The sequence below is a fragment of the Vipera ursinii genome (assembly GCF_947247035.1).
Source record: "Vipera ursinii genome assembly, chromosome: Z".
NCBI classification, from domain to species: Eukaryota; Metazoa; Chordata; class Lepidosauria; order Squamata; family Viperidae; genus Vipera; species Vipera ursinii.
The window spans coordinates 4,863,576-4,879,474 of NC_139517.1; the positions used below are offsets into that span (position 1 = coordinate 4,863,576).

General features: G+C 37.3%; 1 protein-coding gene across 1 annotated transcript; it reads right to left on the reverse strand.

The window, feature by feature from the left end:
* Positions 1-1,008: 1,008 nt before the first annotated feature.
* Positions 1,009-12,132, reverse strand: LOC310649027 (vomeronasal type-2 receptor 26-like; the record flags this gene model as incomplete). The annotated part of the gene is made up of 5 exons (XM_083377273.1): positions 1,009-1,907; positions 9,099-9,225; positions 9,408-9,595; positions 10,741-11,566; positions 11,971-12,132. The coding sequence occupies 5 exons, from the start codon at positions 12,130-12,132 to the stop codon at positions 1,009-1,011; spliced, it is 2,202 nt and encodes a 733-aa protein (XP_083233399.1).
* Positions 12,133-15,899: the final 3,767 nt, after the last annotated feature.

The following is a 15,899-nucleotide window of genomic DNA, read 5'->3' on the forward strand; positions in this document are numbered from 1 at the left end:
ACTGAAACTGTAAACATCTGATTTGTGGCTGGAAACAGCCTGCAGCAGCTGCAGGCTGCAGTCTGCAGTCTGTAGTCTCTCATTTCAGGCAGCCATAGGAGGAAATAATAAATCAAATCTTTGTTCATTTAATGACCCATTTGATTCCATTAATGAGTTTGATTCTAAAATGTTGCAATATTGAGTCTGATTCACTTGATGATTATGAACCTAATAGGCAGGCTTTATTAGGCTCGTACCTCAGGGATTACCTGTAGTTCAGTGACTGGATGCTGTTCCTGATGTCTACATGGAGTTCACAGCAGACAATTACTCATTGTGCTCAGAGAGAGAAATATCTGCAGCTACCTAGGATCGGACTCATAGTCTCCTAATTGTGTGTTGAGAGCTCCACCTCTAGTCCACTGCACTGCTCAAATCTTAATAATCATAATGGTGCTGGTAATGACCTATAAAGCCCTAAATGGCTTGGGTCCGGATTATCTAAGGGAACACCTGCTGCCGGCATCAACTTCCCATCGTCCTGTGTGCTCCCACAGGGAGAGCCTTCTCAGGGTACTGCCGTTTAAGGAATGCCCTATGGAACCAACTTCCCACAGAACTCAGGACTGCCCCCGACCTTCGCTCATTTCGCCGGGACTTGAAAACCTGGTTCTTCGAGCTGTTTGGCCCAGACTGAGGGGTTTTAATTTAATTAATTTAATTGGGTTTTAGTTTAACTTCAGGGACTGTAATTTAATGAACAGTTTTAATTGATTTTAATTTTGTATACTATGTATTTTAATTTTCCCTGTAAACTGCCCTGAGTCCTACGGGAATAGGGTGGTATATAAATTTAAATAAATAAATAAATAAATAAATAAATAAATAAATAAATAAATAAATAAATAAATAAATAAATAATTCTCCATAAATCATTCTTTGACAAAAAATAAAAGCAATATGTTGCCTATTTTTCTACACTTTTCTGTCAGCAGTTTCTGATACCAAGGAAGTTTACATTATGTATTAAATCCTCTTTATGAGTTGTTCTTTGTGGTTTAACTCAGGCCGTAAAACAATGATGTAGCACTTTGGCAAAAATATGCATCCCAGTAATGCAGCACTGGAGGACAAGATGGAGAAGACCTCCACAGCTACCATGGCTTTGCCTTTTGTGCTCAGATAGGCCGGAAAGAAGGAGATCCACACACTGCAAAAGGCCAACATGCTGAAGGTGATGAACTTGGCTTCATTGAAGCTGTCAGGTAATTTACGGGCAAGAAAAGCCACAATAAAGCTGGCAATGGCTAAGATACCCATGTAGCCCAAGACACAATAGAAAAAGAAAGCTGATCCCTCATTGCACTGTAAAATCATTTCTTGGAGCTCTGACTGCGTGTCCAACTCAGGGAATGGGGGAGATGTTGACAACCAAAGGATACAAATACATACTTGGAAGAGAGAACAGGAAAATACAGTAGAAAAGGCCAATCGTTTCCCCACCCATTTCCTCATCTGGGACCCTGGTTTAGTGGCCATGAAAGCAACAATGACAGTGATGGTTTTGGCCAGAACATTAGAAATGGCCACTGAAAAAGTGATGACAAAAGTTGGTTGTCGGAGAAGGCAGGTCACCTTGCCAGGTTGGCTGAGGAACAACAATGACGAGAGAAAACAGAGCAGAAGAGAGACAAGCAGGGTGTAGGTGAGGGACCGGTTGTTGGCTTTGACAATGGGAGTATCCCTGTGTTTAATAAATGTTCCAAGTGCCCAAGAAGTCAAGAAGAAGAAACAAAGAGCAGTTGAGGCTAAACCAATTCCTAAGTCTTCTTCAAAAGTTAGAAATACCAGCCGTTTCAGTATGCATCCTTTCTTTTCTTTATTTGGATAATGGTCCCCTGTGCATTCAAAACAGTCATCCATATCTGGAATGAAAATCAAAGAATTTCTCATCATTTGTCATTCCATATTATTCAAATTACTTTCTGAATGGGTGCTAGTTATTATTCCTTTTTATTGAAAAGTTTTACAATTTTTAAATACAATGAACTCCCCCCTCCCCTCTCCCCAACCCTCCCCTCCCCTCCTCCCTCCCTGACTTCCCAGAGGTGAATACAGGGTATAATAATACAACATAAACTGAAATATGTTAACAACAAAAATAAAACATTAAGTTCTATCGGACTTTAACTCTCCAGAGTCATAATATTAATAAAGTAACAAATAACTAATCATACATCATAAAAATCCACTACTTATTCAAATGCTAAATGAAAATTTTTAGTCCCATATTTATTCTGAATATATTCAATCCATCTTTTCCATTCCACAATATATCTCTGTTGCGATTGGTCTTTCAAATATGCCAAAATCTTTGCCATTTCCGTCAAGTTGGAAACTTTCAAAGTCCACTCTTCTATAGTCGGCAATTCCTCCTTCTTCCAATATTATGCAACTAAAAGTCTTGCCGCCGAAATTAGATGCAACATCAACTTAGTGTCTATAACAGTAGTATCTGTAATAATACCCAATAAAAACAATTGCGGAGAAAACTTTATCCTTTTCTTAAATATCTTTTGCATATTCCACCAAATTTTAATCCAAAAGGCTTTAACCTTTTTACAAGTCCACCATATATGAAAATATGTTGCATCCTCACAACCACACCTCCAACATTTGGGCTGGCAGTTCGGATACATGCTTGCTAATTTTTTAGGGTCTAAGTGCCACCTATAAAACATTTTATAAAAATTCTCTCTTAGGTTTTGGGCCTGTGTAAATTTAACATTTCTAACGCAAATCTTTTCCCAAGTATCCATTGTTATAACTTCTTGAAAATTCTGGGCCCACTTTATCATACAATCTTTAACAAGTTCCATTTCTGAGTCAATTTCTATCAATGCATTATATATCCTTTTAATATGTGCTTGACCTTGATCTATAATTTGTTTTACCAAATTTTCATCAGTCATCGAAAAGCCAGCTCTCTGGTCCTCTTTCCATCTTGCCTGTAATTGCCCATACTGGAACCAAGTTTGTACAATCTTTTCTTCTTTTAAAATATTATATGGCTTTAATTGCCATACATTCCTTTCTAGACTTAAAATTTCCTTATATGTAGTCTCATCCTGTTTGAATCCCACATTCATATTTTCTATTGCGTGTTTAGGTATTGCCCAAATTGGTATCTTATAATTTAACTTATGTCTATACTTTTTCAAAACTCGCAACAGAGCATACCTTAAAATATGTATCTTAAACACATTATCCACTTTCTTATCATACAATAAATATGCATGCCAACCAAATAACAAATCATGACCATCAAGATTTAATAATCTCCCTTGTGTTAAATTAAACCAGTCACTTATCAATGACAAGGCAGCAGCCTCATAATATAATTTAAAATTAGGCATTTTAAGACCACCTCTTTCACGCGTATCTTGCATTATCTTAAATTTAACTCGTGGCTTTTTCCCTGACCAGACAAATTTATTAATTCCTTTTTGCCATTCCTCCAAATTTAAATCCTTTTTAAATATAGGTATCATTTGAAACAAAAACAAAAATTTTGGCAAAACATTCATCTTCACTGCTGCAATTCTTCCCAATAAAGACAATTGTAATTTTTTCCAACTATCTAATACTTTTTGTATTTTTCCCCATAACATTTCATAATTATTTTTATATAACTTCACATTTGAGGCTGACAGATATATCCCCAAATATTTAATCTTTTTAACTATTTCAAATCCCGTTAGCTTTTCTAGATCAGCCTTTTGTGGTACAGTCATGTTCTTAGACAATATTTTAGTTTTTTGTGTGTTTATCTTAAATCCAGAAACCTTCCCATATAACATTATTATCTCCATCAATTCTACAACTGAATAATCCAGCTGAGTTACTGTAATAACCAGGTCGTCCGCAAACACCCTCAATCTGTAATCCTGATCTCTTATTTGAATTCCCCTAATTTTATTTGAATCTCGTATTTTAATCAGTAATATTTCCAATGTTAAAACAAACAATAAAGGTGACAGCGGACACCCCTGTCTTGTACCCTTTTCAATATTGCATGATTCTGTCAAACTGTTATTTACTATTATACGAGCTGTTTGCTTCTGATATATTGCCCTAATAGGTTGTAAAAAATTTCCCCCAAATTCCATTTTCTCTAATACTTTCATCAAAAATTGCCAGTCCAATTGATCAAAAGCTTTTTCAGCATCCAAAAAGATCAACGCTGCGGGGATCTGATTATTTCTTTCCAAGAATTCCAATAGATCTACAATATGTCTCACATTATTCTTCATTTGTCTGCCACTTATAAATCCAGTTTGATCACTATGAATCACTTGTTGCATTACCTTCATTAATCTGTTGGCTAAAATTTTTGCAAATATCTAATAGTCAGTATTTAAAAGTGATATTGGTCTGTAGTTTTTGGCTTGGGCAGCATCCTGATCTTCCTTCAGGATCAACAAAATAAAGGCAGTTTTCCACGATGGAGGCACTCCTCCTCCCAATTGAATTGTCTTAAACAATTCTCTTAAAGGTTCCACCATTTCTAACTGTAAATTTTTATAATAAACGGCAGTCAAACCGTCAGTTCCCGGTGCTTTACCCACTTTTATTTGTTTAATTGCTAGAAAAATTTCTTCGTCAGTTATCAATTGGTTCATCCCTTCCTTTTGTTCTTGCGTAAGAACAGGAATATTAGCTTTCATCAAATATCCATCTATATCTACATCTCTAATCTTATCTCTGGCATACAACTTAGAATAAAAATCAACAAAAGTCTTTTTAATAAGATTCTGCTGATACACTACTTTACCCTTATGTTCTATTCTATCTATATTGCAAGCTCTTTGCTTCTTCCTTAACAAGTAAGCTAACCATCTACCCGTTTTATTAGCATTACAAAAAGTGTTATGTCTAGCATACCGTAGGTTAGTTGCCACTTGATCTGCCATTAACATATCAAACTGACCCCTTAGTAAAGTAATTACCTCTTTGATCTTCCCATCAGATGGATTCAGAATTAAAGCCTTTTCTTTTTCCTTAATTTCATCCTCTAATTCTTTCCTTTTAAATTCCAATTTACGTCTATGTTTATTGTTCAAATATATTAATACACCTCTCATATAAGCTTTACTTGCATCCCAAACCATCTCACTAGAAGTACCTTTATGCATATTAATTTTAAAAAATTCTTTCATCTGCTTTTTACACTCTTCCACATTTTCCTGGTATCTAAACAAATTTTCATTTAAACGCCAAGACCGTCTGTCTCCATTATCTTTTTCTATCTCTAACCATACTGGACTATGATCAGATATAGTTCTTGGACAAATCTTGATCTTCTTAATCCTAGAAAAAAAAATCATTGGTAATTAATACAAAGTCAATCCTGGAGAAAGATTGATGCCTGTCGGAGAAAAAAGTAAAGTCTTTTTCTTGCAGGTTCCTTTCTCTCCAAACATCTCTCAATTCCAAGTCATCATTCATCTCAAAAAAAGATTTAGGCAGTTTAGCATGACTTGGCATGCTTTTAAAAAGACCTCCCTTGTCCATTTGTACATCCAAGACACCATTCCAATCTCCCATAAAAATACAAGATTTGTAATCCCACTGAATAATCTTGCTGTGTAATAAATTGTAAAAATCTCCTTGCTGTTGATTAGGAGCATATAATCCAACCAAAAGCGTTTTCTTGCCTTCTATTAATAATTTAATTATAACATATCTTCCTTGTTTGTCTGCTTCAATTAAACTCGCTGTTAAAGTATTCTTGACATAAATAACAACTCCATTTTTCTTATCAGGTGCAGAAGCAATAAACTGTGTGCCCAACCTAAAGTTTACCAAGTACTTTTGATCAACCGCTCGAATATGTGTTTCCTGTAAGCAAATAACATCATTTTTAAATTGCTTTAGATATTGAAATACTTTCTTTCTCTTATGTGGTGAATTTAGACCATTAACATTCCAGGTTAGAAGCTTTGTCGCCATCTTTTGCAACCTGAAGCTTTTGGAGCGCCTGTTCCAACATCACCTGCACTCTCTTTGGCTTCGCTCCTCCCACTGCTTCACTGTAAGTAAGATTTTGAGATGCAATCATAACTCTCTGCTGTTCTTGCTCTTGTCTCATTCATCTAGCTGCAGCGCGTGTCATTCTTTGGTCTCTGACCTCCTCCGTTGGTACTGAAATCTGATCCACTCCTGTAGCTTTCTGGAATTCTCCATCTTTCACCTGCGTAACTCCTTCAGCACCTTGTATACTCTCACTTTGTGGTTGACGCTCTCCTTCGCCATTCTTCCTTTTAGATTCCAGAAGTGGTATGGGGCCTGCCTTCAAAATATTGGCATAAAAATCACGTGCCTGTAAAACTGTGAGAAGACGGTATCTCATGCCTGCGTGCATCACCACCATACCTACTGGGATCTCCCGACCTTCGCTCCTTCCGACGCGATCTGAAGACTTGTTCGAACAAGCCGGCCTGGCCTGATGGGGGATGGGTTGGGATTTTATTGTTGTTCTTAATATATGTATTCATTGTTTTATTTATTGTTTTAGCTTGGGCATTTTTTTAATTCTTTTTTAACTTTTGTATCTTTGTATTTTTATATGTTTGCCCTGTTCACCGCCCTGAGTCCTTTGGGAGAAGGGCGGTATACAAATAAAATTATTATTATTATTATTATTATTATTATTATTATTATTATTATTATTATTATTATTATTATTATTATTATTATTATTATTATTATTATTATCTGAACTGGATATCCCGTCTTCTTAATTCTTCTGCCAGAAAATCAAATTCTTTCCTTCTCCTTAAAATTCTTGGAGGAATCTCTTTCAAAATTAAAACTTCTTGCTCTGCAACTGTAAATTTATTATTATAAAAGGCTTGAATAACCTCATTTCTAATTGCTCTCTCTGTAAAATAAACCACCACATCTCTAGGTAGCTTCCTTTGTCTTGCAATCCAGGAATTAACACGAAATATTTTATCTATATCCACCATAATATCTTCTGCTGAGCGCCCCAGAACCTGTTCAAGAGCTTCTGAAACTACTTTTTTCAAATTTTCCTTAGGGTCTTCCTTCAACCCTCTAATTCTCACAGCAAACTCCATCTCTCTATGCTGGACCAATAATAAATCGTCGTCAATCTTTTCCATCACTGTTTCAGCATCCGTCATTTTGGCATCTAATCTCATATTATTTTGACTAAGTTCTTCCACTTTCTCATCCAGACATTTAATACAAACAGCCATGCCTTGAAATGCAAGTAAGATGTCTGCCCTTATTTCTGTATTCTTCTCCTCAATAAGCTCAGCTAATTGCTGAGATTGCTCTTTCAAAGCCTCTTGCAAAACATCCTGTAAATCTTTTATTGTCAAGCTGGTGTGGGTGCAGGTGCCGGAGGGGGGGCAATGACTTGGCAGCCATTTTCACCCACTTAATTCTATTGTGCACTTTCACTTTCCACTCCACTTAAAAGTCTCCACAAAGTTTACTGAGTTAAAGTTCAAATACTTGCTCTGACAGCATTCTCCTGCACAGCTCTGCCTGCATCCAAGTAATCCAAAGTTCACTCTCGCTGGCAGGGATTTATTTTTTATTTTTATTTTAATTCCATTTATATCCCGCCCTTCTCCGAAGACTCAGGGCGGCTTACAAGCTTAGCAGTAGCCTTCATTCTATGCATATGCCTGTTTATTAGGGCTTTCACACACACCCCAAGCGGCATTATTACAAAGTCAGCTTAATTGCCCCCAACAATCTGGGTCCTCATTTTACCTACCTCGGAAGGATGGAAGGCTGAGTCAACCTTGAGCCTGGTGGGATGCGAACCTGCACTAATTGCAGGCAGCTGGTGTTACTTAAGGAGGCATTAGCCCACTGCTCCACCAAGGATGGTTGCAGCGTCCTGCTCTGCTCCAAAGCCTTGGAGCAGAGGCGTCCCGGAGTCCAGAGCAAACTCAGGCTTTGGGGGGGGCTGAACACTTCAACCACCAGAGTTTCAACTCTGGTGGTCTGGGGGAGCTCTATCCCTGCCTGGGCGCTCACCCCCTCCTCTTCTCCCGAGGAGCGGGCTTCCGAGCCACCAAACAGCTGATCATCGCTGTTTTAGGCAGCTCTACGGAGACAGCGGGGCTGACAGCCGAAATGGCTGCCATCAATGGAGCCTTGCCACCAGGAAGTCCTAGTTATTATTCCTTTTGAGTTCTTTCCTCTGGTTACCAGATCGATCATGTTTCTATAAAAATTTAGTTTTTCCTGAAATGGAAGATTTAGGATTGGCATAAAAGAAAGCAGAAATGGAAGGACAATTATTCTTTGGAATGCAGCCCTTTGTATCATTTTAAAATTTATTACAATTTCCATTTGGATTTTTCACTTTTTGTCCAAAACATGAAAAAGAAAACCATGAGGGTATATGTAAGTCTCTAGTAACAGAGTGTCTTAACAAATTTGAAACCTGAACAACAGATTGTGAATCACAGCTATAAAAATGAATATTTGTCTTGAAGAAGATGTAGAAGTATTAGTTATGTGCACACTAAGGTCATGTGTTACACTTTGCTTAAATTTATTTATTTATTTAGTGTATGGTGACATTACATTAGCCAGGAGACTATACAGACGAGTAGTCTGGCTGCCTAAGACTGCTAACTTGTTTGGTTCACACTTGTGCATTTTCCAAAGTTTGCCACATGGGGCAAATGAGCTCTGCATAAGAAAAAAAAAATGTGAGCAACTTTCCTGCAGCATCATCTTGGGGCCCTGTCCCTCCATCAAAGCTGCCTTGAAACTTAGCATTGCAAACAGGAAGTCCAGTGGCAATGGAATTCTAACCATCCACATGAAGCACCAGCTCGTCTTCCCACCAAAGTGATACCTATTTATCTACTCACATATAACATGCTGTTGAAATGCTTGGTGGGCAGAAGCTGAGGCAAGTGATGAAAGCTCACCCTTCCACACAGTGCTAGGACTCGAACCACTGTAGGAAAGACCTTCAGCATCATTAAGCCACTGAGCCATCGCACCTCTTCGTTTGCTTAAATCAGTCTAATGAAAACTTGATGGAATATCTAACCTACCCTTTTGATTTGAAATCTTCCCTTCTGGACATGGAACACAGTCATAGCAACAAAATTGTTTTCCTTCAGCCTCCTTCTTCCAGTATCCAGTGGAACAGTGGTCATTACACAGAGAAATTGGAAGAACCTGGTAATAAACATAAAAGGGTTTGGCAAAGGGAAAATAAAAAATATGTATATTAATCTTGCAGGATTCAATCTGAGTCAGTCACCAGGACCAAAGTTTGACCGGTGACTGACTCAGAGTAGTTTTTTATTTTCAGGGAATTACCGGTAGCTCAAGATATCATTCATTAAATGAATCCATACCTGATTAAAATATGGGTGCCAGACAATCGAACGATCATCAATGAATAATTCTTTGCCTGTTGGAGCACTCGGATCAATTATTCCGACTTTAACTCTTTGAAAAGACCGATTTGGAAACGTAATCAGATTGATGATGTCAAATCCCCCCATTACTTCTCCTTTCTCATTCAGGATCACTTCCTCTCCAGCTGAATTGTTAAAAGAAATGTCATGTAGAAATGGATGGAGCTATGTGAAAGAGAATGAGAAAGAGAGAGAGAGAGAGTTGGAAATACTGTATAATACAGATAGTCCTCTATTTACAACAGTTTGTTTAATGACTGTTAGGATGGCACTGAAAAAAGTAACTTATGACTGTTTTTTTTTTCATTTAGAACCCTCGCCACCTTCTGACAAGCAAAGTCAGTGGGAAAGCCAAATTCACTTAACAACTGTGTTACTTAAACTAGTTTATTGATGTTCACATCTAGCTTTTTCTTGTTATGTACATATGTGCATCTGAACTAGACTGTGTTGATTCTCTGTGTCATAGACTATATGTGGGTATGTGGGCATATGCAGTTTTTTTTATCATATTTATTTAGCGTATATTGAAGGTGGTGACCCTTTGAGAGGTATATGCAATGAAACTTCATTTTAATGTATGCCGATTAGTGTACATTTAAAGTGACAATAAAGATTATTCTATTCTATTCTGTTCTGTTCTGTTCTGTTCTGTTCTGTTATGCTCTGCTCTGCTCTGCTCTATTCTATTCTATTCTATTCTATTCTATTCTATTCTATTCTATTCTATTCTATTCTATTCTATTCTATTCTATTCTATTCTATTCCATTCTATTCCATCCCATCCCATCCCATCCCATCCCATCCCATCCCATCCCATCCCATTATTCTATCCCTTTCCCCTTGCCCTTATCCCCTACCCCCTACCCCCTATCCCCTATCCCCAATCCCCTATCCCATTCCAATTCCAATTCCAATTCCAATTCCAATTCCAGTTCTGTTCTGTTCTGTTCTGTTCTGTTCTGTTCTGCTCTGCTCTGCTCTGCTCTGCTCTATTCTATTCTATTCTATTCTATTCTACTCTACTCTACTCTACTCTACTCTACTCTACTCTACTCTACTCTACTCTACTCTACTCTATTCTATTCTATTCTATTCTATTCTATTCTATTCTATTCTATTCTATTCTATTCTATTCTCAGACAATATAAAGACTTTCTGCCATAGGTTAAATTGGTAATTCTAGATCAAACTGCTCATTGAAATAAAAGAAGTATCAAATACAGAGAGAATACCTGCCAAGCCTGCATAAATAGGTCAGGTTTTCTACCCATTATTGTTTTATTCTTATTGAACCCTGACATGAATAGAGCCTGCAAAGCATGAGCCACAGCATAAACAGCGTTGTAGACACTGTAGCTTTGTCCAGTCATTTCCATTTCAAACACAGGTGCAGGAAGATCCTCCAGCTTCATCTCCCCCAGGCACTGCTTACTGGACATTACTTTTAACCCTGATTTTGAGAATGAACAATCAAATAATTGTTCCCAAATGTCCTGCAGAAAACCATCTCTGTAGCCTGAATGAGGTTTTATGGTCTGAAGAAACTCCTTGAAACCTACAACTGCTCTTGAATGAACAGTGAAGGAAAGAGCCCCATGAAACATCTGGAGATCCCACGTGACCTGAAAGCCTGAGAGCACAAAATCAATCTGTGCAGTCATGATCCACACCTTTCTAAACGATGCAGTTTCAATGCTTTCAGGATCTGCGACAAACATGATAGCTCTGAGAAACGTAATTGTCAGTGATTCTCCATAGACAAGAAATGTAGTGGTGTTGTCATTCCTCAAATTAGTGAAAATATTTGAGCTTATGTGATAAAGTTTTGTAAGATCTTCTATGTGGATTAGTTGTGGCAGCCTTTGTACAAATGATGAGCAGATTTCATTTTGTGACATTATAGGCTGCATTTTTTGTAGGAAATGTTCTCCACTGTTGTTATCCATAGTAAAAATCCCAATCCATGACCATCTGAAATGATGAAGCAGTTGGATAATCCCAACGTTCTGATGGTCCTCTTTGGGGACCATGAAATAAAATGAAGATTGCTTACTGGTCTGAAATTCCTCTTGGGCTAATGAGCCATATGTCAGCTAAAAGAAAGCAGAGTGATATTCTGTTGAATTGTTAGCTCATATCTGATCTTTTTGGATCTAGTTTTCTTGTAAAAAATATCCAAGGAAGGCATTTTTCCTCTATTTCTTTTGAAATATTAATATAGTATGGGATTTCTAGGAAATATTTCAAATACATTATACTAGTTCAATTGTCTGAACAGGACCAATGAATACTACATTCAAATCATTCTTTAGTTATGGCATGTCCCTGGATACTCACTTCTGTGATTTGCATTGTAATTTCAGAAAAGAGTGCTAAGTATTATACCTTAAGGTCTATAGAATGTCTTAATACAAATCTAAGCCTAATATCTGATTATCAGTAATTGTGCTATAAAAACAAGGTGCAGAATTTTTCTGCTCATTCGCTCCATACTTACCTGTGGAATCTTGTAGAAACCTACAATGTCAGCTATATTAGATGATGTATCAGAACCTAATCCTCCAATGATAGCCATCAGATTTTTATGTCTATCACATTTGTAGTTAGGGACAAATTCCTTGGATTTGAAAAGGAGGTCCAGAGTGGTACGATAGGTCATCCTTGAATTGTAGTAACTGTCATAGATGTGGAATCCAAGAGTGACATTAGGTAAGATCTGGGAGTCCTCATTGATCTCCTTCACAGCAAAGGCCAAGGCAAGGATATGTTGGTAGAATTTGGTTATTACACTGCAAATAGATTGAGCACACCGTTTCAAAATAATAATAATGTATAATTTTGCAAACCATTTTAGGATGGTCATTATTTATAACTGACTATCAGAAAACCTGTTTCTGATTGAAGCATTAAATAATTTTATTATCAGTCCAAGCATACTTTGCACACCAATTATTTCCTTTAATATTTTTCTATTTTGATTCATCATAAGGCATACTAATTTCTAAAGTTTTAACTTCAATGTTCAATATCTCTGTTGGCTTATTTTTCTAGGAACTTTACTGAAATGTTTTCAAAGAAAAAACCCAAAGAAGTCCAGTTGCCTTTTGGAAAAGCACCTTTATTTTTGTTTTGTAAAGTGTGGCAGTACTGATTTTTTTTTATCATTCTTCTTTGTGATAACCTTCATGCAATCAAATGGGCTTTTCTTATGAGAACGTTGTTAATGAAACAAACACAAAGAAAGTTCCCTTTTCTGTCACCACTAGAAAACATTCAAAACACAAACATTCTTAAATTTACACGAAAAATTCTACATTTTCTATACAAAAAGCTATTAGTCATATAAACGATTTTTTGGCATGTGCATCTGATAATTCAAAGGAAAAGCTTTACATTGGTGAATCATAAAGATTGAGAAAAGGATGTTGCTTGAATAGAGGTTGATAGAAATGGTAAATCAAGTGAGACATCATCCCACCGATGACGAGGTCACCAGGTTGATACCAGTCATGTGGAACAGGAAAAGCACTACTTGCAGGGTAGCTCAGAGTAACTGCTTTGTGCATCAAGAACACTAGGAGGATCAGTTTTATGACTCTCTGTGTATGGAGTCTATCTTCTGGCAGATATAAAAGAAGGAAGAGAACTTTGAATCTCACAGAGACAGCATTACCACTTCCTTCCTCCATGTGGCTCTTGAAATATTTACTGTTTCTAAATTCCTATTCCCTTTTGTACAAAACATTGGATATTTTGGCCTAGTAGAATATTAAAGTGATTATAGTCATTCATAAGGTATATAATTGCCATTGAACCATTTGCAACCTGACAATTTTTTCCTGTATATATCTGATTAACAACTTTATTACTTTGGGGTGGCAGAATAAGTGACTGATGCTAAACTTGTTTTGAAAATAGTGGATAAATTAGGAAGTTTGAAACTACAAAATTTCTCTAATTCTAGAAATCAGGACAAAGATTTAATTTTAACCAATGGATTAGGAATCCCTTCCCCTGTACAATGTTTGATGAAATGGTCAAACATCCAATGGTCAAACAGATTAGCAGATCTTGATTTGAAAATCCTTTGGAAACTGGAGAAAAGTGAAAGTTAAATAGAAAAACATTGACACACACAGACCCTCCAAAGGAAAAAAAGAAGAAATAAGATTGGATAGGGATATTTGAAAAAATAAAGTAAAACATGTTTCATGTTTTATCTTGTGTGCATTTTTTATCACAAGAATAGTGAATTGACCCCCCTACACACACACTCCTGGAACCCATACTGTTCTGCTCCATTGGTTTTTTTAAAATCTGTTTATCTATCTTATCATCATCTTTCCATCTTGCTGTCTTTATTTTAGGGTTCCAAGGGTATCATTTATGGAAATTCTAGATATTCTACAATGGGATGGAAAAAAGCCGGTTTTCCTGACTGGTTAATTGAAATGAATTAAAATAGATACCATCTGCCTTTTACAATATACTGAAAGGATATTTTAACACTAAAAGAACAAGCAGTCAAGAAAATGAGACTCTGGAAAGAGTACAGAAAAGAGTAACAAAGATTTTTAGGGGACTGGAGGCTAAAACATATGAAGAACTGTTGCAGGAATTGGGTATACCTAGTCTAGTGAAAAGAAGAACTAGTGGAGATATGATATCAATGTTCCAATATTTGAGGTGCTACCACAAAGATGAGAGGGCAAACTATTTTCCAAAGCACCAGAAGGCAAAAAAATGAACCAATGGATGGAAACTAATTAAAGAGAGAAGCAATCTAGAACTAAGGAGAAATTTCCCTAACAGTGAAGACAATCATCCAGTGGAATGGCTTGCCTTCAGAATTTGTAGGTGCCCCATCATTGGAGGCTTTCAAGAAGAGGCTGGACAGCCATTTGTCTGAAATGGTATAAATTCTCTTGCTTGTGCAGGGCTTTGAATTAGATGACCTTCAAGGTCTCTTTCAGTTATTCTAAGCTCTATGTTCCAAATATGCTGCAGAATAGTATAGGTGAAGGCTTTGGAAAAAATATTCAAATGCTGTGATGCATCTATACCTACCGAGATCAGAATCATACTTGCCATGGCATTTCCTGTGACTTTGAAGAAGCTAAAGTGGGATTTTAAAAAAGAGTGTTGATGCTTTTTAAAATTATTTTAATTCCATTTATATCCCGCCCTTCTCCGAAGACTCAGGGCAGCTTACAAGCTTAGCAATAGCCTTCATTCTATGTATATGCCTGCTTATTAGGGCTTTCGCCTCCCCCCAAGCGGCATTATTACAAAGTCAGCTTAATTGCCCCCAACAATCTGGGTCCTCATTTTACCTACCTCGGAAGGATGGAAGGCTGAGTCAACCTTGAGCCTGGTGGGATGAGAACCTGCACTAATTGCAGGCAGCTGGTGTTACTTAAGAAGGCATTAGCCCACTGCTCCACCAAGGAGGTGTAATATTGAATCTGATTCATTTGATGATTACAAACCGAATAGTCTAGTAATGGTGTAGTCTAGTAATGCTAGTAATGGTGTTTAAAGCCCTACATGGCAGGGGTCTGGAGTACCTTAGGGAACACCTGCTGCCGACATCTACTTCCCTCCGCCCTGTGCGGTCCCACAGAGAGGGCCTCCTCAGGGTGCCACCGGTCAGAGAATGTCGGCTGGTGGCCCCCAGGGGGAGATCCTTCTCTGTGGGCGCCCCAGAGCTATGGAACCAGTTACCGGTTGAGCTCCGGACGGCGGCCGATCTGCGCTCCTTTCGCCACGATCTGAAAACATACTTGTTCGAGCAAGCCGGCCTGGCCTGAGGGGGGATTGGTGGTTTTTTTTTTACTATTTTTATTGGGGTTTTTTACCATGTATCAACTGTTTTTTTAATCGGGCATGTATTTAATTATATTTTAGTTTTTGTAAATTTCTGTGTTTTATTTTTGCCCTGTACACCGCCCTGAGTCCTTCGGGAGAAGGGCGGTATAGAAATATTAATAAATTAAATTAAATTAAATTAAATTAGTCAGGCTCTATTAGCCTCGTATCTCAGGGACTACCTGTAGTTCACTGACTGGATGCTCTTCCTGATGTCTACATGGAGTTCACAGCAGACAATTACTCACTGTGCTCAGAGAGAGAAATATCTGTGGCTACCTAGGATCGAACTCATAGAATCCTAATTGTGTGGTGAGAGCTCCACCTCTAGTCCACTGCACTGCTCAAATCTTAATAATCATAATAATTCTCCATAAATCATTCTTTGACAGAAATAAAAGCAATATGTTGCCTATTTTGCTACACTTTTCTGTCAGCAGTTTCTGATACCAATGAAGATTGCATTATGTATTAAATCCTCTTTATGAGTTGCTCTTTGTGGTTTAAGTCAGGCCGGAAAACAATGATGTAGCACTTTGGCAAAAATATGCATCCCAG